This window comes from Gouania willdenowi, chromosome 5, assembly GCF_900634775.1.
Source record: "Gouania willdenowi chromosome 5, fGouWil2.1, whole genome shotgun sequence".
NCBI classification, from domain to species: Eukaryota; Metazoa; Chordata; class Actinopteri; order Blenniiformes; family Gobiesocidae; genus Gouania; species Gouania willdenowi.
In genome coordinates, this window is record NC_041048.1 from 21,142,945 (window position 1) to 21,168,370 (window position 25,426).

At 38.5% G+C, this 25,426-nt stretch overlaps 1 protein-coding gene across 2 annotated transcripts in view; it reads left to right on the top strand.

Moving 5' to 3' along the window:
• The window catches only part of dip2bb (disco-interacting protein 2 homolog Bb), a 60,045-nt gene that overhangs the window by 26,354 nt on the left and 8,265 nt on the right, over positions 1–25,426 (top strand). The window contains exons 8-34 of one of the 2 annotated variants that reach the window (XM_028446523.1): positions 1,319–1,516; positions 1,684–1,775; positions 3,255–3,365; positions 3,437–3,560; positions 3,662–3,771; positions 4,542–4,644; positions 4,725–4,789; positions 4,892–4,985; positions 5,060–5,179; positions 7,892–8,006; positions 8,258–8,397; positions 9,651–9,787; positions 9,889–9,969; positions 10,054–10,181; positions 12,214–12,328; positions 12,463–12,664; positions 14,018–14,130; positions 15,562–15,585; positions 15,989–16,069; positions 17,265–17,388; positions 17,468–17,589; positions 19,208–19,319; positions 22,292–22,401; positions 23,443–23,573; positions 23,649–23,817; positions 23,920–24,090; positions 24,177–24,238. In XM_028446523.1, coding sequence (XP_028302324.1) covers positions 1,319–1,516; positions 1,684–1,775; positions 3,255–3,365; positions 3,437–3,560; positions 3,662–3,771; positions 4,542–4,644; positions 4,725–4,789; positions 4,892–4,985; positions 5,060–5,179; positions 7,892–8,006; positions 8,258–8,397; positions 9,651–9,787; positions 9,889–9,969; positions 10,054–10,181; positions 12,214–12,328; positions 12,463–12,664; positions 14,018–14,130; positions 15,562–15,585; positions 15,989–16,069; positions 17,265–17,388; positions 17,468–17,589; positions 19,208–19,319; positions 22,292–22,401; positions 23,443–23,573; positions 23,649–23,817; positions 23,920–24,090; positions 24,177–24,238 — 3,154 coding nt within the window. The remainder of the gene's footprint in view (positions 1–1,318; positions 1,517–1,683; positions 1,776–3,254; positions 3,366–3,436; positions 3,561–3,661; positions 3,772–4,541; positions 4,645–4,724; positions 4,790–4,891; positions 4,986–5,059; positions 5,180–7,891; positions 8,007–8,257; positions 8,398–9,650; positions 9,788–9,888; positions 9,970–10,053; positions 10,182–12,213; positions 12,329–12,462; positions 12,665–14,017; positions 14,131–15,561; positions 15,586–15,988; positions 16,070–17,264; positions 17,389–17,467; positions 17,590–19,207; positions 19,320–22,291; positions 22,402–23,442; positions 23,574–23,648; positions 23,818–23,919; positions 24,091–24,176; positions 24,239–25,426) is intronic. The other variant, XM_028446525.1, reaches the window with a different exon arrangement.

Consider the following 25,426-nt stretch of genomic DNA (forward strand, 5'->3'; position numbering starts at 1 on the left):
AAATATTGCCCTTGTTCCGTTTTTTTACCTATGTTTGAGGTATCTTCAAAGGAGACAGCTTTTCTTAGAAACCATTTAAGATAGTCAGTAATTTTATATTCTGATGCGATAATATTTTCTTATGTATACATCTAAGTTCTTCGATTGAGGACATTTAGGAAAAGGTTGTGAGTTATAATGACAACCAATCTGGCGGGGGATGTTGACGACTGTCTTCTTGTTAGTTTGTCATTGTTATATTTTAGCACACACACTTGTATTTCTTCTTTTTTGAATCAGAATAAAAAACTAAACATCCTAAAATGAGCCTAATCAAAAGTATGCACAGCCTTTAAGTGCCCATTAGATATAAGATGACACACAGTTGTCCACACCTGTATTCTGCATGTAATTTGTAATCAGTGTGAATAACAAACTAATGAGTTTCTGGCTTTTTGAATACTGCACGTTGAATGTTGGGCTCCTTTGACTTTGCCGGACCAACAAATTTGGAGAACAAAAGACATATTGGGAAATTAAGTAATACTACATAAAGCAGTAAAATGATATAATATGATCTCCAAAATGTTGTACATGGCACAGAATTCAATAATAATCTATGAAATCTATAGAAGTGAATTCACTTTTGTGAAATTGATTATCATTATTCACAATTTTCTCTCCAGTCATTGGTGAAAGTTTAGTTTGTTAGTCTCACATGTCCTGCAGCGCTTGTGTGCCCTTATCAGACTGCAGTGCATTAAAAAGTCTTTAATAAACCAATATTTACCATGGGTTAGGGCAAACCCACACAGTTTTTACAGTGCACTCAGAGAGCACAAACCCCTTTGCTAGATGTTGAGTGAGAATGATACTGGTTCCATGATCATTCACACTTTAAAAGGCTTGGAAGAAGTTATTTCCCCATTAATGACAATACATTAGTAATGTATGGGCAACCCCAATTTTTTTCTCCCATTATTGCAATGATACTTGCCATCCAGATCCGATCCAGATGAAATTTGGTGGGTTATGAACCAACCCGTCATAACAGAGTTAAATTTCATATGATCAATTAATTTCAAACCAAGATATGGATTTTTAAATATCTGAAACTGATGAAATTTTGTACTTTTGTACAAGGACTTTTGTCGCAATCCTGCTAACAGACAAACAAATAACAAGCATAAATAAACATTATGCCAAAAATATTCCTCATGAAGTAATCGGCTTTCAAATATACTTTAATAATATGTTTTCTGGTGAGTGTCTTTTCTATAACAGTGGCGTTGTTTAGTGACCTCTTCCTCTGAAACCCTCTGTTGTGTCTGCACTGTAGTACCCCAGCAGGACCCTAATACACCCAAGCCCGAGGGCCGTCAGATCATCCCAGTAAAAGGCGAGCCACTGGGAGTGGTCAGTAACTGGCCCCCAGCCCTGCAGGCAGCACTGGCTCGTTGGGGGGCCACTCAGGGGAAGAGCCCCGCCCTCACTGCTCTTGATATATCGGGCAAGCCCCTCTACACGCTGACATATGGTGAGTCCCTGTGTAAAGGTTTTACACCGTCCTGTATATGTTATATATTCAAATCATATTAGGATAAGCTGTTTTCAATTTTAAAAAAAATCAGCGGCATGAGAAAGTAGTCTTGAGTCATTGTCGTGACTAACTCCCACGTCTCCATCCCACCATCTGTCTCATAGGGAAGCTGTGGAGCCGCAGTGTGAAGCTGGCGTACACACTGCTAAATAAGCTTGGCACAAAGAACGAGCAAATCTTGAAACCTGGAGACAGGGTGAGGGAAGGCGGACGTCAAATGTTTTACGTCAGTAAATTTACACAGCACGAAGGATAAAAGAGAAACCAAACGGCTGCCATAGCATCCGTTGGTTTTTCTCCCTTTGCCCTTCAGAAAATGACATGTTAAAGGGCCAGACATTCCTAAAGCTTGTTTGGGTAAAGGTACACTCCAGATCAAGCCTCTTTAGATAATTTAAATTTTTACATTTGAACAAAATCCTCCAATGGTGAACTGGTTTCTCTGGCGGGCCAGATATGGCCTTGAGTTAGACACGTCTGCACTAGATGATGCATTGACGTTGTTGCTTTGATGGAGATAATGAGTAAAGCAGAGATACAGTGGGCTATGAAGAAAAGCTTGGTTTATTCAAAAGTGGAATACCTTTTTTTTTTTTAAAAAAAGCCACAAATCTTCATTTTAGTTCAGTATGTTACAGTTTCTGTTTGATTGGTAGATTATAAAAACAGAGAAAGGGTTAATCTGTCATAATATGGCCTTTTATGCAAAAAATAAATAAATAATAAATAAAGCTAAAATAATAACTATACATTTTTTTTGCAAACTTACCATCTACAACACTTGAGGTGAAGGGAATGTGCTTGTTTTTGACCACATGGCTTTATTTCATTTTTTTTAATGAACTTACTCTTTTAGTTTATTTCTTAATCTGCGCTCTTGAAACATTGTACGTGTTACATTTCCTGCTTCACTGCTAAAGTAAAATATCCAAAATGATGGCTGTTTTCCACAAGGTAAAGCGGTTACTGAATCAAAAGTCTTTGTTGTGTATATTGTATAACTCACTGATTGTTCCATATCTAACTTATTGTATTGAGTGTGGGGGCAGTGCCTGTAAATCATACACAAATCCAATTTTTCTTTTACAGAAATGAGCGCTGAGAATTATTAGTGGAAGTGAATAAAAGGGAATGCACAAACCCAATATTTATACAGCAAAAATGATTAACATTTCATAATTTGGTAGAATACAACATTTCAAAAAAGCATTACCCACAAATCTGTAATCAAAAATCATTAAGAGAGAAAATGAATATAACTTGCGAGTAATAGAGACATTTGTAAAATTCTAAATTGAGAACCGTGACAAAAGAAAGGTGCATTTCAGTTCAGGGGGTCAGACTATGGAACAATCTAAATGATGACATCAAATTATCAAGATCACTCAATATGTTCAAGAAGAATGTGAAATGTATTGAGACAGAAGTGTAACTTTATTGTTGTTTTAAATGAGATGTAACAATTGCCTTTGTTTCATGTAATTGATTTCTTATGGAGAAGGCAGATGTTATTAGTTTGACTTCTTTCTGCTCCTTTTCATTCACCTTTTTGTTCCTTTTTTCAATGTGGAGGAGAAAGACATTTATTTTAATGTCTTGAATTAAATAAACAAACAAACAAGTAATGTAAGACAGTTTAAAGTCTCCTGCCTAACTATCTTTTCCTGGCCTCTAGGTGGCGCTTGTGTATCCTAACAGTGACCCCGGGATGTTCTGGGTGGCCTTCTATGGCTGCCTTCTGGCTGAAGTCATCCCTGTGCCCATTGAGTTACCGCTGTCTCGTAAGGTAGGAAATCTTCAGCCTGTGATGATGCGATGTTTTCACCTGAGACGTTTCTCTGCGCGTGTGAACTTTAGGATGCTGGTATCAGCCAGGTGGGATTCCTCCTCGGTAGCTGTGGTGTCGGTCTGGCTCTGACCAGTGAGATTTGCTTAAAAGGATTACCCAAAACCCCCACGGGTGAAATACTGCAGTTCAAAGGTCAGAAAAACACATGTGCTTTGACATGATTACTTCTATAGAATAATATGATGGACTTCCTGTGTGAAGCAGCATGTTTTGTGACACGTGCCTCTCAACAGGCTGGCCTCGACTAAAGTGGGTGATTACGGACTCAAAGTACCTGACGAAGCCTTCAAAGGACTGGCAGCCGCACATTCCCACTGCTAACACTGAGCCTGCATACATAGAGGTGACATATTTGGTCTATGTTGTGTAACTAATTCTGCAGATATGACATGGGAAACTGCTGGAACCGGGGGCTACATGTGGTCCTTGGTTTACACTCATTTGGGGCCCCCTAAAGTAAACAGACAAATTTACTCCAAAAAACATACAGGGACAACAAAAATAGACAAAATTATTCCCAAAACGCATAAGATGACAACAAAAATTAACAAAATAACTCCAAAACATACAAAAGGAAACACAAATACACAAAACAACAACAAAAAACCCACAACATATAAATCAACAAAAACCAATGCACAAAATGACTCCAAGTCACACAAACTGGATAAAAAAAATATATTTTAAAAATACACTAGATGACAGAAATTCACAAAATAACTCCAAATCACACCAAAAGAAACAAAATTGTTCCCAAGACACACAAGACAACAGCAGGAAATACACAAAATAACCCCCCAAACACACAAAAGGAAACTAAAAGGCATGAAAACAACAAAGACAACATAAATACCCCAAAAATATACAAAACAACAAAGAAATGCACAAAAATTTCTTTACTTTTAAAATTTAAACAGGGACAACAAAAATATGCAAACCCTTTCTTCTTTCTTGTATTAACGCTCAGATCATTATTTAAAATACTAATGTGGCCCCTGGATTAGATAAAATCTCATTTTGTGACGACCACTGTGATAATGCTGTAGATAATGTGTGAATGTAGGATGGAGGCTACATATTCACAGCCTTCTCTTCTTCTACCCTCCTCTGCAGTACAAGGCGAGTAAAGAGGGCACAGTGGTGGGTGTGGCAGTGTCCAAAGTGGCCATGCTGACCCACTGCCAGGCTCTGACCCAGGCCTGCAACTACTGTGAAGGTGAGTGCTGTGGAAGGCTCCTCGACCACAGGCTGTTTCCCAGGACGAGGCTGAGGTTGTCGTTGTGTGTCCATTTGCAGGGGAAACGTTGGTGAATGTCCTCGACTTTAAGAAGGATATGGGTTTATGGCACGGCGTTCTCACTGTGAGAGTCTGACAATTCCTTTGAATTCTATTAGTTTTATTCATATGAAATGTTCTCACGTTACATGCTGATGATGATCTGCTCTGTTGTGTTGCTTTCCAGGCTGTAATGAACAGGATACACACCATCAGTGTTCCTTATGCAGTAATGAAAGCCTGCCCTCTCTCCTGGGTGCAGCGCGTTCACGTTCATAAAGGTATAATGAAGCTCCTGACACTACTGCAGCAGATTAATATGTGATGCACCATGTTCATCTTCTCTTCCTTGCAGCTCGTGTGGCTCTGGTGAAATGTCGGGATCTGCACTGGGCCATGATGGCTCACCGGGAACAGAGAGACGTCAGCCTGGCGTCATTGAGAATGCTTGTTGTTGCAGACGGTGCTAATCCCTGTGAGTAGTTCATATTTTTCATTCATATTCTTATTTATTAATCAAACTAGTCTTATGCTGCGTTCACAAAGGATGCGTCACGAAATGTCTGTACGTCCAGATTACATACAAAGTCAATGGATAGATGCGTTCCAGATGCAAAATCTTTCCTGTGCGGTGGTGCGGTCCGATCCGCACGTCAAGAGCGTTGGCCGTGTGAGCACGCTCACGATTTTACGCACATTCACACATTTGCAAGAGTTGAAAATATGGAAAAACTGTGACTGTTTCGCATGACGAAAGCCAATCAGAGTCTTTGTTGACGATGACATCAGGCCGCCAACACTGACGTCGGACACCTGAGGGGTATTCCATAAAGGAGGGGTAACAAACTCTGAGTCTATCCATAAACTCTGGGTCAACATACCCCGCGATGGGAAACTGGGTATCAGATTCCATTAAAGCTGGTATGAAGTGGGTTAATCAACCCTGAGTATGTAAACCTTGGGTTACTGACGTAGCCATCATCAATGGATCGAAGATGACTCAAACTGCCATGGCAACCACCTGGAAGATAGTGATTTATTCACCCTGATGGGTGAAATAAGCCGGTGTTTGATGAATATGAGCCTGTTCTAAAGGTGTGTTCAGTCTTCAGTGAAAAATAGTGGCTTAAATCACCCATAATTAGTCAAACTTTTTGGTCACTTTATTGCTTCAGTGACGTAACGAGCGGTGAATAATATGAATAAAGTGTGTCTGAGGAGACGTGTCAGCAGCATAGGATGTCATCATAGAGAGCCCTCCTGTTACACTGGATATAAAGACAGTGGCTGCTGCTTCATATCACATCATTTATATTGATTTTTAATGTAATATTGTCGCCAGAGTCATCTATACGTCCTAAAAAATGTCATAAAGAAACACTGAAGCGGGACTCGAACCCACGACCCATCACTTCTAAGCGTAGCGTCGTAATTTACTGCGCCATCATATCTTCAAAGATGTGTGATCTACAGACTTAACTGTATAACAATATAAAACAACAATCGATCCTTAAAAGTTGATTTATTTAAATGATCATCTCCTCCTTTATATTCTCCATAGGTTTTTATCCAGTGAACTTTACTACAGACGTCAGTAGATGTTTTAATGTAGATCAACCTCTCAGTGACTTTCACTTAATGATCTACATCTACAATGTTATAAAGAAAACTACTGTTTGCGCAAAACAAACAAAAAAAAAAAAACGTAAAGCAACACAACATTAGTAATGATGTGAACACGTCTGTGGTGTGTGATGTTACTAATGTGTTTCAGAGAAAAGTGTTAAGGTTTATTAAAGTGTTCAGAAACGGTGTTCAGGTGGGCGGAGCCAGGTAGAAACCCAGGGTTTCTTCGATAAAACCTGCCAGCGACCAGGTTTAGTTCACGGACAATGTTGCCATGGTAACATACTCAGAGAAGAACATACCTCGCGTTTAGGAATGGGATACTCAGAGTTTCCCTCATTTGAGCCTGAACATACTCAGAGTTTGAACATAACCCGCTTTATGGAAAACCCCTCTGGAGCTGTATGACACGGCCTTTATAACCGGGACGGGACTAGGAAGGATTTGGTGTGGAGGAGAATCAGAGGTGGTAGTAGCAGGTAAAAGTTCTCTCTGTCGTTTTCATCTTTGAAAGTCGGCACTGAGATAGCATTAGACGCTAATGCTAATCGCACCGGTTTTTTCACTGGTGGTTTATGTTTATGAGAGCAGAAAAAGGAGCGCAGATCCTCGCTTCAGCAGGCAGTGAAACTCACTGAGTTGGATGTGTCGCTGGTGGGCGGTGCTTTGCTTCAAACGCGCCTATGAAGTGATTTGGGGACATTTTTTTATCCTGCGGACCCTGCGGTACGTTTCATGTGGCAGATGCATCCAGCGCCGCAGAAGACCCATTCGGTGTGAATGCAGCATAACCCAGGAGTGTCAATCCAATGTTCGCTCAGGCACTAAAAATAACAAAATTAATCAAAATAATAATAATACATAAGTTTTATATAGCGCTTTTTAAGGAACTCAAAGATGCTTTACAACTTGAAACAGACAAACAAAGATGTTAGTACTTTTGTAGGTTGTAGATGAGCTGAAACAGGTGAGTTTTGAGCAGTTTTTTGTAGGTGGTCAGTGAGTTCGAGTTTCTGATGTGGATGGGGAGTGAGTTCCAGAGGGTTGGGGCAGCAATGTCAAAGGCTCGGTCCCCCAAGGTTCAGTGCATTGATTTGGTGATGGGTTTGAAAAGATTTAAATTGGCAGAGCGGAGGTGTCGGTAAGGGCGGTGGTGCTGTAGGAGGTCTGTGAGGTACGGAGGAACCTGGTTGTTGAGGACTTTGGAAGTGATGAGCAAAACTTTGTAATGGATGCGCTGTTGTACGGGGAGCCAGTGAAGCTGTTAGAGGACAGGGGTGATGTGGACTCTGGAGCGGGTGTGGGTGAGGAGGCGGAGCGGTGTATTTTGAACATATTGCAGTTTTTGTAAATTAGAGGAAGGGAGACCATACAGGAGGCTATTGCAGTAGTCGAGTCTTGATGTGATGAATGCGTGGATGAGAGTTTCAGCAGCAGATGTGGAGAGGGTGGGGTGAAGGCGAGCAATGTTACATAGGTGGAGAAAGGCAGTTTGAAGAAAGCATTGATAATGATGATGATCTAAAAGTTAATAATGTGCTTTTTTTTTTTGTCTGTCCAGGGTCGGTGTCCTCATGTGATGCTTTCCTCAACTTGTTTCAGTCCCATGGGCTGAAGCCAGAAGTTATCTGTCCCTGTGCAACCTCTCCAGAAGCTATGACCGTAGCCATACGCAGGTGACTAACGCTCCACGCTGTATATTCAGGATTAGAAAAGAAAAGATTCATTCAAAGTGACTCTGGCTGCCTAATCCTTTCCATTCTTTCTTTCACTGGAATTAAAGAAATGTGTTGTGGGGCTTCGTTTAAGGATCCGTTTCATGTTCACTTGATTGTTGTCATCAGATGTATTCTGCTGTGTATGTTGAGCAGACAGGTAGGAAAATAAAGAGTGTTTTTATTTGTTAAAATAAACATTCTGTGTGTAGACCAGGAGTACCGGGAGCACCTCTCCCTGCTCGAGCCATTCTTTCCATGGGTGGTCTGAGCTACGGTGTCATCAGGGTCAACACCGAGGACAAGAACTCTGCCCTGACAGTGCAGGATGTTGGGCATGTCATGCCTGGAGGTATGTGGTGGAATGGAGAACTGGAGCACTTGGATGACTTTCTTAGTCTCAAGAGGGTGTCGTCTGGTGTCTGTGTGTGTGTCTGTGTGTGTGCGTGCGTGCTTGCGTGGAAGCTGCATGGTATTGGTACTGTTGATCAAGTGCATTTGAGACGCACCCCGACAAGCACAGGAGTGATGTGGATTAAAGCAGAATTGGGATTTTCTTCCAAATAAAAGACCGGAAATAAAATAAACATGCTTTTAATAACTTTATTTTTTCTTTAAAGGAAGAATAACTAGATTCACTAAATCAAATTCATTACATTAGCAGAAATTGTAGCTTTTCAAAGTCAAATAGCGTTTAAAGCACAGCAAAAAATGTCTCCAAAAAAAGAATCAGAAACTTTTCATTGAAAAGGCTGAAACTTAGAACTTACGAGAAAAAAATAGCTTTATGTCACTACACGTACAGACAACAAAAAAGCTTTTGTGTGTCAGAAAGCAGCACCAGGTTTTGAAACAGTTTGTGTGTGGAAATAAGCAATTTAAACATAAATACATTAAATTTATCTTCTTGAAGCATAAGTGTTAAAGGGAAAAAATTATAAATAGGTGTGTATATTGTATGTGTATGTTTGGACAGATGAATGTTACATGAATTTAGGAGTGTGACGATATCTCGATACGGCGATATATCGTGATATTTTTCATTCGATTATCGATATGCTCGCGCTAAGTAATCGATATCGTTTTTTTTTTTTTTTCCTTTTTTACTAAAATGTGCAGGTAAGAAACAAATTTTGTCACTGTTGAAGGAACCAATATATTGTTTACTGGAATATTGCTCTATAATGGTGTCACTGGTAAGAAAGACCCTATGTTTTGTTTATAGAAAGCACTATTGGAGATACTCATTCATTTACATTGGTATGTTGACACTTATTTACAGAAATGTTGCACTAAAATAGTGTCACTGTTCATAGGACACTTTTTCCATTTATTGTCTTTCAGAGATAAAAAATACAAATTGTATTTTTTCACTTAATGTTTTTTTTCTTGTTATGTCGTGCCATAGTGAAGGAAAGAACCACATTGGTTAAAAATCGCTGCTCGTTATGTTTCTAGTTATCATTTTTCAAAACAGCACACCTAAAACCAAAAATTTTTGTTGAAAATATGACAACCACAGATAAATGTTGGGAAGGATGTTTGTCAAAAGTTATGTTTTTTGTCGCATTCTATTTCCTTATATGAATGTTTTTGTCCTTCCAGCTTTGATGTGCATTGTAAAGCCAGACGGACCTCCTCAGCTGTGTAAAACAGATGAAATAGGAGAGATAATCATCAACTCACGTGCTGGAGGCACCATGTACTATGGCCTGCCTGGACTCACCAAAAACACCTTTGAGGTCAAATCAAACCTTATTAAACATGATGCTTTAGTTCTGCCAGGGAGGACTGTTGGTTGAAGCTGGTTCTTCTCTCTGTGTGTATTTGTTGTTGTGTGCAGGTGATACCGGTTAATGCTAACGGCGTTCCCATTGGAGAGATTCCATTTGTGCGCTCAGGACTCCTGGGATTTGTTGGCCCAGTGAGTAGGACCGCTGTAACAGACCAGGAAATGCGTGGTAAGGCACAAGCAGTCTTTCATGGCTCTCCTGTGGTTCATCAACAGGGAAGTCTGATCTTTGTGGTGGGGAAGATCGAAGGTCTGCTCATGGTGAGTGGGCGGAGACACAACGCTGACGACTTGGTCGCCACTGCACTTGCTGTGGAGCCGGTTAAGACGGTGTACCGTGGGAGGTGAGGATACACCCTTCCTTAATGTGTCGATGTACAGCTCTGTCACTGTGGTTACGGTTAGGGCTGTCACTTTAACGTGTTAAATTGCGATTCATTAATTACAGGAAAAATAACGCACAAAAAAAATAACGCTGTTAAATTGCTGTTTTTTTTTGTACAGAACCGTTCTGATTTCAAGAGTTCCCGGTGAACCCATAATACTGATGCACAAACTACAATACAAGAAGGGAGACTGCTGAGCTTCTTATCTTTAATAGCTTTAATTTTGGTTTATAAAAACACCTGATAGAAAACAAAAGCCCAATCGTGTGCAAATTGTGCAAGACAGAGTTTTCTGATCATCAGATTATTGCAGCCCACGCCACCACCTCAATGCTAAACATGTAGCAGCTAGCACGGACAGCTAGCATGGACACTCGGGCAGCGTTAGCTGCAACATGCTCGCCGTGTCTCCAGTCCACACTGGACAAGAGGACAGGGTTCAGAGCTAAAATGAATAAGTCAATTACTGACAAATGAACAAAGTGACTGGATCAATATTATTATCTGAAGGAGAGAAAAAGCAACAAGTTCTGTGTTCAGTAATTGTTTTGCTCAGAAAAGTGTTCTTACAGTTTATGATGTGCTAACTTACTAGCACTACATATGGACCTGATGTTTTATTTCATTTGTGATATGGCCAAATGAATGTCATATTCATTATTAATATATCATATTAATAATTTGTGTCCCTGCTTGTAATAAGATGTGATTCTTCTATTTGTTTTTTCTTCTTCTCCTCTGGGAAAGGGTAAATTCACACACATAGTCACAACACGCCTGTCAAGGCCACACTAAAGATAAACAGCGGCGCCTGCCTTCCTCACATTACATCCACGTCTTGCGTAGTCTTCTTCATTTTCCAAGTCTCTTCCGAGGGGCGTGGGGATTTCTAGCACTGTTTTAATATAGTGCTCTTTGGTTTTCTTCCATTAGCTTGCGTTCCTCCCTCCTGCGCAGGAAGGATACCCTTTTTGTCCTCCTTTTTATTTAATTTCAATTAAATCCTTTTTTATAAGATCATCACGCTTTCGTCTGGACCTCATCATTCAACAGAGAGCAAAAATCATGGTTTCAAGCGAGGACAACCGTAAATTTGCCGTGACATTTGTATTTTCTATTATTTGGAGATTGACAAAGCTAAAGGTGGCGGCAGCCTTTGGCACTAGTCTCAAATACAGCGGAATATGAATGGCTACGCCTGCATCTGTTACAAGTCTGTTAAAAACAATAAATGGCTTTATAAAGCCATTTTGTTATACAGTGTGTCAATCTTTTGATCTGCCACAATGATGTAATTAATTTAAATGAAAATACCTTAAGTTAAGGGTGTTTCTCTGGAAATTTCAGGCAAGATTAAAAAAAAGAGATTATTTAGAATAATTAGTTACAAAACATAGGGATGTCCCGATACAACTTTTTCATTTCCGATATGATACCGATATTGCAGCCTTGCGTATCGGCCGATACCGATATTGATCCGATATCATCATGAATCATACATTTGCATATATATATATATATATATATATATATATATATATATATATATATATATATATATATATATATATATATATATATTTCTCTCTCTCTCTCTTTCTCTCTTTTTTCTTTAATAAAAATAATAATAATTACTTATTTTGTAGTGTGGAATGTTAGAAAAGACTTGATCAAGTGATGCTACTCAAACAGAGAACAATAGTCAGCAACAGTAGGTAAGAGAAAAACTGACCCATTTATTATTAACCAATTGGTTACTTAATTTTTTAACCTTCAACATAATATTTACAGTATTCTACAATTGAATAAAAAAATAAATAAATACAATTTAAAAAAAAAAAAATGGAAAATCCAGAAATTTGAATCCGAATTCCAATATTTGTTTTCAGGCTAATATCGGACCAATATCGATATCGGATCGGGACACCTCTATAATGAATTAAATCTTAACTTTGGTCATCGTTTGCGTCTCTGTGCTTGTGTGCACCAGAATCGCTGTGTTCTCAGTCACTGTATTCTACGATGAGCGGGTGGTGATAGTGGCCGAGCAGAGGCCTGATGCCAGCGAGGAGGACAGCTTCCAGTGGATGAGCCGAGTGCTTCAGGTAAATAACATCCTCATTGTCTTTCCTATTCATGTCCTACTAAAGCAAAACATGCGTCTGGCACACTCAGCAGTCGATGGTATTTTTCCACAACAGCGTTTGGATAAAAACTGGTGTTCTCACTTCCTCTGCAGGCCATCGACAGCATCCACCAGGTTGGCCTCTACTGCCTGGCCCTCGTCCCTGCCAACACTCTACCTAAAACTCCCCTCGGTGGCATCCACATCTCCGACGCCAAGCAGTTCTTTTTAGATGGCAGCCTGCACCCCTGCAACATCCTGATGTGCCCTCATACCTGCGTCACCAACCTGCCCAAGCCTCGCCAGAAGCAGCCAGGTCTGTGCATGATGGAAACCACAGCTCAGGGCGGGAGGCCTTATCGTTTGAATAGCTCCTCCTCAGTGTCTTTAGTGTGACTTTTCACATTTGTTCATTACAAACTATGAAGTCATCCAACATGTTTACTCTCACTCACATCAAATATAGTCAAAAACCCTCAGTTTACCAATCAGAGGCCTGTCAGTCTCTCTGACATTTTGGAGAGGGGTGTATCTATTAGTGGGGTACCTGCTCTAATGTGTCGGGACGGACAATAATATCAACCCGTTACAACTTTTTCACTTCCGATACCGATATTGCAGCCTTGAGTATTGGTGGATACCGATACCGATGCGATGCGATATCAGCACGAATCACACATACTTTTATTACTTATTTTGTAGTGTGGAACGTTAGAAAAGGCTTGATTATTAAAAAAAACGGACCCATTTATTATAAACCAATGGATTACATAAATGTACCTTTTCGAATAAGAATATGCTATGATTGAATAAAAAAAGGAAAAATTAAATTAGATATTAAAAAAATAAATCTAGAAAACCAATATGTATTATATCGGAGATTTTAGATACAGTTTGATAAAATCAGATTTTTTTTTTTCTGGCTAATATCTGATATCAATATCGGATCGGGACACCCCTAATTATAATTGTAAATGCATGATTGGTAATTAATTACAATTATGATGTAATTGTAATCCTAATAAACACCTGTTTATGTTGTAATCATAATTGACTCTGTAATTGTAACTGTCATGTAAATTCTATAAAAACACTCAATTACAATTTAATGAAATGTGAAATTGGGGAACGATATTACAGTTCAATGACTTACACATACATAGTTAACAATTATTAAAAAATAAAATATGTTTCACGTGAAGTTTTCCCGTCTGTCATTTCTCTTCAGGATCATTTTAACACTTTTTTTATTATAATTAAAATCGAGTGACTGACACAAAAAAGGCTCAGACGCTCACAGCAAAAATATTAAAACCTATATTTTAATTGATTAGGAAGCCTAACACTGTAATCAAGAGATGAAAAACTATTTGGATGATAGATAATATTTTGTAGTGTATTTTTTGATTTTGTTAAATCCGACCCATTATCATAACACAAGAGGAAGGATAGGTTTTATAAGGTTATTTATTAAAGGCTCAATAATTGTGATTGACTTTCAGGACAAAATTTTTATTGTATTTGGAAAAAATGCCAGTCAATGTATTCATAATTGTTTTGTAATTAAACCTTAATTATTGAAGACATAATTGTAATTGAAAATTGTAATTGACCCCAACCCTGATATAAACTGTATCTACAAAGTGGTCACTCTTGGTTTTGCTTGTAGTGGGCGTGGGTCCTGCATCCGTCATGGTGGGTAACCTGGTGGCGGGAAAGAGGATTGCACAGGCAGCCGGCAGGGACCTCGGCATGATTGAAGACCAGGATCTAGTTCGAAAGGTAACTTTTACTTTCTTACTTTTTAAATGTTCCACTTTGACTAATGGCTGCATGTTTTCCAAATAGCCAAATACTTTCATATCAAACACAAATTAACGACTATAGGGCCTCCGATTTTTCCGTTTTAGATTTTCCTTTGCTTGATGGGAATTTAGTTCAATCTTGGGAATTAATTGTATTTTTCAATGCTCCAGAAGTCATAACAGTACGCTCAAATCCCGCCAATATCTCAATAACGTAACTGATCACTGTCGCAAGACTATGGAGTGTGAAATTTTGTGCGGCTATTAAACATGTCTGTGTGTTTGTCTTCTGTTTACTGAGAAGAATATGGTGGAAATGTGTGATATTCTACCAAAGCATGTATGTCAGGTTATAGTTTGTGTTACACACTGTAGCTATATATATATATATATAAGTTAGTTCTGTAATCTCTGTTGGCTTTCCATATTCATGTAAAACTGGAGGTCCTAAACAACCTGAGTTTTCACTCTAACTTGAAAATATGGATTGATATGACATGTTTCTTTTTTGACATACATATAATTAAATGTCCAATTGCTCGTATTTACCCATAATAAAATATATTCAGGTCAACTTTCTCAAAGCCTACAGAACAAAAAGTTTCAGAACATCTGATTTCAACTTAATCTAAATCTAACAACAACACAAAGCAAATACGTAATATAGATTAACACTAAAAAGAGAGTTTGACCAAAGGGCACAAAATTTAAATCATTAACAAATAAGAATAATTTTATTTTAAATACTCAACTTAATACACATTAAACAACTGATATAGATATACATAATACATCAAATAAACAGACACAATAGACCCCTAAATGATAAAATAATAGTGAATAAATTAATAATCTTGAACATAATTTGTATTGCTTTATATCAGCAGTAAATGTCATCTTTAACTAACTATGATGACTGATCGTTGGATCTCTAAATGTAAACCATCTTCTAATTAAAAGAATACTGCAAGATTTAAACTTTTGATGCTTTGACCTATATCATTTGTGTATGTCTTTATCTTTGATGTTTTACCCTGACAATCACAAATATCTGAGTATCATAACAAAAGAAGACACAAGGGAGGAGAAATATAGATAATAAAATAGAATAAAAATGCAGAGAGAATGACGACCCTGACGCCCACAGCTGTGTTTTAGATGAGTGCCTGTTCTTCTATTGACTTTATATTGTTGTTGATTCATTTTCTGTTCACCTGTAATAAATTGATTGATTGATTCAGCAAAGCCAAACCTCTGACCGTGTCTCTCTGTCGTACTGAATACGAGCGTTAGCTCAAAACTCCAAACTGTAGCTCAGCAGCTCAACAAGAGAATTAAAAAACTCCAAAACCCATCTGGACTTTCTTTTTCTCCTTTTCCGACTCTTTCTCTCTCTCTCTGGATGTAGCTCTGTATGTGGCCTACTGTAATGGTAAGAGTTATGAGCCTGTCCAGTATGCTCCCAACACCCTCGTGTTTTTCGTGCTTCTGCTTTGATATGATTTTTTTTTTTTGCATTTGTGGTTTTAAATTCAGCCATTGTGTGTTTTTGAAAATTGTGCATGTTCTTTTCACATCCCAACTTAATGTTGATTATTTTAAGAGCCAGGCTGGCTCAAAGCACGGAGGATAAAGTATCAGTGCTTTGGCAGGAGATGTTTAATGTGAGATGGCTCTGATGTCTGGTGATGAGTAGGCATTAAGTTGGAGTATCACTGTAAGCTTCTCCATCAGCACTAAATGTTCCCTTAGTTTGCCTGATCCGCTCCCAGTGTTTGGATAATGTGTAAGTCTCAGACTGTGGGGAAATGATTTGTTTGTCCTCCTGAAAACAGCATCAGTACCTGACAGAGGCGCTGCAGTGGAGAGCACAGACGGACGCGGACCACACCCTCTACGTTCTTCTTAATGCTAAGGTATCAAACAGACCACACTGTGACACATTCTGTGACAAACATTTTTTTTTATCAGATAAAGACATAGTGTAGGCCTCGTCCATTTGTTGACACATTTTTGAAAAAGTTTTACACACTGCATTGTGGGATGTGGAGTCCCGTAAATGAATGCACAGATGTGTTTTTCCTTTCTTCTTATCGTGACTTCCTGTGTTTCTTTGCCAAACAAGGAGGACAGTGATAAACTTGAGACCATTTTTGTTCTATTTTGTTCCCGGTATTCCCCATATATCATCTCACTCCACGAGATAGGTTTCAGATCTTTTCTCGTAAACCCCAGAATAAACATCCACTATTGTTTTGCTGCAACCTTAAGTCTTTGGCGACCCACAGTTCTCCCGTTCTTGCCTCCCATGTTATTTGTGACTGTTCTTCCACGTTCTCTTTAGACAGAATGATACTGAAATTTGTGTAAAGCACTTTGTAGTTTTTAGCAGTGAAAAGTACTCTATAAATAAAGATTACTTGTTTACTACTTACTTACTTACTTAGTTTGAAAGCATCAGAAATGTGTTGGGAAGTCACTTTGACAGAGTTTTTGAGAGCACACAAGATATCACAGTAAGAACTTTTGTGTACGATTTCCTCACACTTCATTCAAACGGAAAGGTTTTGTTGTCACTGGGATCAGGTTTTGGAACTCACTGGATGACAATTTAAAAACATGTCATACTATTGTTCAAATTAAACGTATGTATAAAAAGTTGTTGATTGAAAACTACAGACATCTGTAAATTAAACATATGTTAAGCTATTGACATCTATAACAAACAAAATTATTTTAATAATGTTGTACCTGTTATAATGTAAAATAAAGAGAATTAAGTAAAAACACTTCAATGCATCTGTTTACAGAACTCCACATCCCACAATGCAATGCGTGAAACTTTTCTGACAATAACGATAAACGAGCATTTTTCAAAGCAAACTTTTGAGCATCAATATCAGCCTTTTACTCCTTTTCTCATGCAAACAATCCATCTATATATGTATTTTCTATGATCTTACCATAACCTGTGAAAATAATGTACATTTATTTTTTAAAATACATTTCTATGATCCTACACTATGTCTTTATCCAATAAAAACAATTCTTGACTTTAAGTGTATTTATGAACATAATGTGATTCTTCAATGACGTTGGCCTGACTCTCAGGGCATGACCGTGGGTACCGCGACCTGCATCCAGCTTCACAAGCGAGCAGAGAAGATCGCGGCTGCACTCACAGAAAAAGGAAGCATTAACACGGGAGAAAACGTTGTGCTGCTGTATCCTCCAGGTTTGTCCGAGCTTCTCATTGTTAGATATTATGATTAATTCCTCACTTAACTCATCTTTCCACTCTTTTATCGACTCAGGTATTGATTTGATTGCTGCGTTTTACGGCTGTCTCTATGCCGGGTGTGTTCCAGTAAACGTCCGACCGCCTCACCCTCAGAACCTGGCAGCAACGCTGCCCACTGTACGCATGATTATTGATGTGAGTAAATGGGCTTCATTTACTGTATACACACACACACACACGCAAGCACACAACAATGTGTGTGTGTGCGTGTGTTACTTGCACTTCCTGTGTGGTTAATAATACTCTACCCAGCGCAGTAATCAAGTGCTGTCAGGTAAAGTGCAAATACCATAACTTGTGAAAATAATGTTTTTTAAAAAACATTTCATTCTTTCTTTGTGGCCCAGTATCAAATGGTGAGCATCAGATGGTCCGTGACCCAGTTGTTGAAGGTTTCACTGTTGGTTTGTGACAACATTGGGGTACAATAAAAGAAACATGACAGAGTAATAGCATTTAAATAGGTATTAGGTCCATCCAGTGTCAGTGAGCATTCTGTTCATATCAAATTGGCAAGACTGTATTTGAGCAGTTTTTTTTTACCATTGTGTTGAGAGTGCTGGTGGCACTTTTTTGTTAGAAATTAAACATGACAGCTGTTTTTTTTTTTTAGTGTGAGGCATGATTGGTCCAACAATGTTATCACTGTCGCAATTGCAACTGATAGCTTGTCAGGGTCTTATTTATAGTGGAAAACATTGTGGCTATTGTGGTACTTTGTGGTACTGCCCCAGGTTTCTTTCTAAATCTGATCTTTGAGAGGTTCCCCAATGCTTTGAATGCTTCTGGACGACTATAACAGTGATTATAATGTGCTTTGTGGCTCTACTTTACAGAGATGTTAACTCCTTATGAACCCTGTCACTGCCTCCGATTCTCAGCCTAGGGTCTGCTGGCTATTTTATGGCCCCAGGCTTCAGACAAACCATTTGCAATCAGGAAATCAGGAAGCTTTGTAATTTTGTGTACCACCCCTAAAAATAATAATATTCTGTTTTTCCAATATTTCTTTTATCTTTATGAATTTCAAATCACATAAGCTGCATAAACTAAGTTTTAGCTCCTGATTTTCTAAAGTCTAGCACACTATGCAATGTGATTTACCAAAGCTGGAGTTGATGGCAATGGCTGTTTGGTCTATGTTTGACAGACAGGTGTCTGAACAGAAAAATACCTCAATCTTGATAAAAATGTGAAAATTTAAAGATGTAACAACAACTTAAACTATTATTTAAAAAAAAAAACTATTATTAATAGAATGTTTCATTATTTTCTAGTTATTACTAAAACAAGTTAACAAGTGTCACAGATTTACTAACAGATGGCTGCAGTTATTGTTGGAGGGCGAGACTAAGGCAGAACCAAATCAGATGGAGAGAAAGCATCTTTTCTGCTGAGTCAGCATTTTTTAATGAATGAATAAAAAAATAAAAATGAATAATGAAAACAGGTCTTACACCTCCTAATCAAGGGCTTCAAATGCATTTCTGCAATCTCTATGTTGAACGTTATAACACGAGTGAAACCCCTCGTTTAAATAAGGAGGTTTGCAGTTCATCTTATTAAATCACGCTCAACAGGAAAACAAAGATATGCAATCTATTTGTGTGCGCACCCAATTTAGCCAGGCAAAGGGCTTTGGACAAACTCATCTTTTATTTATAGAATTTTGTTCATCGTCCAATTTGTACAGTCTCATGTATCAGCAATGTGACTATTTTCTTGCTCATGTCATGTTGTGTTTCCTTACCAGGTCAGTAAAGCCACTTGTATCCTCACCACTCAAAACCTCATGAGGACTCTGCGATCCAAAGAAGCCGCAGCGTCTGTCAACATCAAAACGTGGCCAACCATCATCGACACAGGTAACACACCAGGCAATATTCACTCTATTCAAGAACTGACAGGAGGAGCATCAACAGTGCTTTTACTGAAGGAACAAAAGCACACGTTTAAGAACATACACAAAACACTTTTAGAAACACTATTTTAAACTTGTTAAATCTTTTCTTTGGTCACACGGGGGCGGGGGCTTGATCGTGTGACTTACCTTGAAGCAATAATCTGTTATTTTTTTTTATTTTTATTTTTATTTATTCAGTTCATTTCCGACATGGTTGCATTCACAGAAATTCATTTGACATTCAGAGCAAAATCACATCATTGTCTTTTTTTTTTTTTTTTTTTTTTTTGTCCTTTTTCATGCCGGAAAGGGCGACGGAAAAAAGCACTCTGATCCATCCATCAATTTTACGACCCGCTTGCTCCTTTTAATAGTCATAGTGAATCTGTTATCAGTCACTGAAAATCTAAAATCCCTCTGATAGTTGAGTTTTTACCAAGAAGTTTGCTTTTTATATCCTGCCATTGTTGTTTTTCTGACAGATACTATATGTGTAATATTATAACAACCTAATGACTTGTATCATTATTACTTTAATGCTGACTATTATATAGGTTCACCATACGTACGTCCGAATTTACACAAACATGTCCTCTTTTCACAACTTGTCCAGACCGTCCGGCCAGTGTCACGGTCTGAGTTTAGAAAATGAATTTTTGCTACTTCCGCCGTGCTGAGATTGAAAATTCAATTTCAAAGCTAATGTTGAAATGTTCCTTTTTTTTGGGGAAAAAGATTTTTGGAATGTATATTCTTCTTTTCTCATGGCAATCTGAGTGACAATCGCAGTCAACAACTTGAGTAAGTAATAGTGTGTCATGCAGCAATCTCAGTACGAATAGGAATAGTTTATTCTCCAAAAAAAAAACAAAATCATTACAATAAAACTTAATACGAAAAGGAATAATTTATTTTCCAAAAAAACATGGTTATAATATACATTGCAATAAATAACAGTTAACCTAATGTAACTTTACAATAATAAGATGTTGTATTCATATGAATCTGATCATGACAATCATATTTTTTGTGTCATTGGTCGATTTTTTTTTATCAGTACAGCAATCTCTGTACATGGCTAATCCAGCACGGGTACATCTCAGTACGTAGCAGTCACGTACGGTAACCGTGACACCGGATTTTACAGAATCATCAAAATGTCCGGGTTTCCCAGGGACCCTGAACGCATCTAGGGGAAAACGCTCATTTAAATGACCGTAATGCTAATATTTGCTCTTTCTGAGAAATTCCAACAGTTTCTGAAAGCTACTGGGTTGCTCTTTACCTCCAGTTTCATGTCGTACAGTATTTTTACGCACACGTGACGGAATCATTAAAGATGCTGCTTTGTTTTGACAAAATCGTAACACACGAGGAAAAGAGAAGAGACTAAAGTCAAAGATGGATTAAAAGAGACCAAATACCGGTGGACCTCCTGGATGATAAACCTTCCCTGGAGGTTCAGAGAGGGATTTGAAAGTGAAGGAGCCACTGGGAGAAACTTAGAATGTTGAAAGTTAAGGTCAAGTTCCCATCATCTGGTCTACACCTCATCACCTCCAGTCTCCACAAACAGACAGAATAAAGCTCAGAGTCAGTACGGGACCATGTGATGCACATTTTCACAGTTATTTATTAAAGTGTATATTTAATGGTTATTCAGAGTTATTTTTCATTTTTTTTATTTCTAGAAAGAGAGGTTTTTCATTGTTTCAATCAATGAAAGATATTAAGAAGGTATAAATGTTATAATGCATAATAATAAAGATGATTGACCAGTCATTTTTAAAATCTTTGTTATAAAGAGAAAAATAGATCTTTAAATATTATGGACAATCACAAGTTATTTAACCACTATATTGTATTTTGCCGTAACAAGGTTGATTCAAGAAAAGGTTGATTATATCGAGGTCGGCCCAAGTGTCCTCTTTTTAAAAAATCCAAATATGGTCATGCTATATTATAGATACTTTATTGTGCCATTTTTGGCAGTAATATTGAAATGCTGTCCCTTGTTTGGATAATTCAGACAGTTTTTAAAGGGAAAGTGTCCATTAGAAATAAGCAAACCTTAAAGGTGCAGTCCGCAACTCTCAGATCCCTCTCTCCCCGCTGCTCTCTTGCCCTGCCTCCAAACTTTCCAAAGTCCCTCCCTCAGAGGAGCTAACAAGCTAACGTTAGTCTGACAGCAACTTCACAGTAATATAACATGTTCTGTTAAAACATTTTACTGCAGCGCTTCTCTCTCTCAATGTGAACACACCTCAGCAGCAGCAGCAACAACACAGTGTCACTTACAGCAGCCCACACGGAGGCTGCTGCGCGCACATGAACAACACATGCACTACAGAGTTCTAGTGTAACAATAACAAATCAAACATAATGTAAATCAAGCAGCAGTAATAAACTTTCAAGCAGAAAAGTCACCAATTCCATCTTCTACTCCTCCAGACCATACACTGTAAAAAAAGATGGCGCTCTAGCTCTGGGAAAAGGGCAACTGTGAGCAACAGCTGTCAGACAGTCCATCAAACACAATCCTGGCTCTGATTGGTTCTTTTTGCTTGGTCGCGGTGCATTCTGGCAATCTGCCAAAGGCTGCAGCAGCAGCAGGGGGGGATCACTGAGTCTGTTTTTTTCACACAAACTACTAGTTTCATGTAAAGCTGTCCTTGCATAGTGACAAAAAGTCACTTTTATAAGAGTTGCAGACTGCACCTTTAACCTTGCATGTTAAGTTCCATGATGAGTAAACTGGGGAGTTGCCACAAACCTTTTTGTTTTTCTACTCTCCTGTTTTGTTTCCTTATACTTTATGATAGGATTACTCATTACTCATTACTTGTTGATTATCTGTTATTCGATAACAATCACCAAGTTTTTTTTTTTTTAGACTTTGAGTTTTGTAAAAAACTTCACTGTAATTGTTCGCAGATGACCTGCCTCGCCGACGTCCTCCACAGATCTATAAGCCACCCACATCAGAGATGATAGCTTATCTCGACTTTAGCGTGTCCACCACAGGCATGCTGACTGGGGTCAAGGTGAGGATGCTGGGATTTAAAATTGTGAAATATTTGAGCAACAACTTTGTATTGGTCACACCTTTTGTATTAAATATAAAACTCAACCGTTGTTTGTCATTTAACTGTGAATAATGGGTCTTAGTTAAGTTAGTTGGTGCAGTGGTTAGTTTGCTATATACCCCTCAGTGCACGCATTGTGGGTTCAAGCACTGCTGTCTAACTCTGTTAGACCTATGGTAGACTGGCATCCTATTTGAGAGGTTTATGCTAATATCAAGTAACCCTGTACTAGATGAGCAGGTACTAAAGACAAGATCGTTGAGGAAACTAAACCTGATGAGTTTCAGCTTTTCTTAATCACACAGGAAATAAAACAAATATAGATGTTTAGGGTCTTTTTATGACACAAGTACAGCATTAAACCCGTGACAGCATAAGGATGCATCTCAACCCTAGCAAAGCAAAACTTTGAAAAAACTGAATATTTATTCTAAGATTTTGACAATTATATCTTTAATTAGTGTCTTTTAGAGAATTGCCAATTTTATAAAAAAAATAAATACATTTAAAAATGCTCTGTAATGCCACCAGACTCACAGCATTTTATTAAGACAACATTAATGTGACATGTTGTTCTTAAGTGATGTGTCATCTCTAGTTGTGGGTATAGAAGTGCTGTTAGTGTGTTCATTGTGTGGGAGCTTCAGGAATGAGTCAACAAATCATTATTTTATTATAACAAAATGATCTTCATAATCTTAGTAAACAAAGGCAGGTACTATTGTGTGTCACCTATTGATTTCAGTATTTAGTATTGGAAATGTACAAGAACGCTTAGGACTTTTAATGGTTATTCTTGCTTTGATTGAGAGGGAGATTTATTATCATGCTATTGTTCATTTCATGTTTTTACTGCTGATTTTAAATGTTTTTAGGCTGTTGAATGTTTTCTGTTGCACTTTTTGATCATGTCCTTGTGTATGAAATGCGCTATACAAATAAATTAGCCTTGCCTTTAACTCTGAGTGACTAATAGATTTCCTCTCTCCTCTCTGACAGATCTCCCATGCTGCGGTCAGTGCTCTTTGTCGCTCTATTAAGCTCCAGTGTGAGCTGTACTCCTCTCGCCAAATAGCCATTTGTATGGATCCGTACTGTGGTCTGGGCTTTGTTCTGTGGTGCCTCGCAAGGTACAGGCAACATCTGCCTTAGTGTGTTTCTGTAGCACTGGTGCCCACTTAGACAGTTTGTTTCTTGTGTCCCAGTGTTTATTCAGGCCACCAGACCATCCTTATTCCTCCCTTTGAGCTGGAGAGCTGCGTGTCCCTGTGGCTGAGCACGCTCAGTCAGTACCGCATCAGGGACACCTTCTGTTCGTACTCGGTGATGGAGCTCTGCACCAAAGGACTTGGTACACAGACTGAGCTGCTCAAGGTGAGGCCATCACTCAGGGTGCTCATTGGTAGTCATCAAGTGAAGTCTATGGCGCTGAGTCATATGTGAGCTCACATTTTATGTATGTGGTGACCTTCTCAGGCCCGCGGCGTGAACTTGTCGTGTGTGCGTAGCTGCGTGGTGATAGCAGAGGAACGGCCTCGCCTCGCCCTCTCGCACTCCTTCTCCAAGCTGTTCAAAGACGTGGGGCTGTCGTCCAGAGCTGTCAGCACGGCTTTTGGCTCCAGAGTTAACCTGGCTGTGTGCTTACAGGTGCCATAACCCAAACAAATCATTTTAGGGGGAAAGTCTGTGAAACACAAATTAATTAAGGGATGTAATTATTGTGTGTGTTGTAGGGGACTACTGGTCCTGATCCCTGTACGGTATATGTGGACATGAAGTCTCTCCGCCATGACAGGTGAGACAGATCGTTTACTGTGATGAGCATGATTAGTTTCTTTTTTTGTCATTCTTGTTCCCTAAAGTTTTATAAACCAAAAAAAAAAAATCCATTCAAAAGCTGATTATAACTGTAATGATCAAAGTTTTTGGGTCATGAGTCGTTTCCTCTGGATTCAAGGTTTTCCAAAAACACGTTAAAGCAAAGCGTGCAACAAAAAAAAAAAACCCTTATAACTATAACTTGTAGAAAGCATAATTAATGTATTTTCACATTGGTGGGTCGGGACCAAAAAGTGGGTCGCGGACCTGTACTGGGTGGGTTGCGGACAACTGGTCAAAAATAAATACTTAATGTCCCTGATGTTGGACTTGTCTTTCATTTTGAAAGAAACGCTTCTTTTGACATGCATGCTGCGAATGGCCTGTTGTACAGGAAAATATATAGATTTATGTTTTTAAAAAGATTATATGTGTGTTTTCAACAGCTATTTTTGAAAACCTAAATTTAGTTGGTTGAATTCTACAAAAAAAAAAAAAAGTGGGTCGCGATTTAATTATCGTGGCAAAGTGTGGGTCCTAGGGTGAGACCAGTTGAGAACCTCTGCTTTAGATAATAGACACACAATGATGGGCCAATGATTCAGTACCACCAACCGTCGTAATATTTTACTCGCAAATAAATGAGAAATCAAGTCTTTTTGGGCTCCAAATAAAAAATTAGGCTCTGAGCATCTATGCGCACACATACATAGATTATACCTACCAAATTTCAGCCTGATCCGTTCACGAATAACAGAGGAGTAGCGATTTTAACTAGTGTACACAAGAAGAAGAAGAAGAAGAACAAAATGAGTGGCGTTTTGATTCCTGTAGCCCGGCCTAAAAATCAGACTGCAGGTACCAAGGAGGATGTTTGCAAACATCATCATCATGAACTTATTGTCCATCAGTAGCTGGAGCCTCACTGTTTTTACTCAGATGCTGCAGAGTGTTTTTCCAAAGGGGAGGACGGTGAACAGTCCATGTGCTGGGTGGGTGCTTGGGTGGGTGGATGGGGTCACTCATGGTACAGGTCGCTCTACTTCTGCATCATGTAGTTACTATAGTATCTCCCTCTCTTGCTATTAGTGGTGGGTGGATCAATTCAAATATCAATAATATTGATACCAACATTGGTATTGATGTTGATTAACCAGTGTAACGT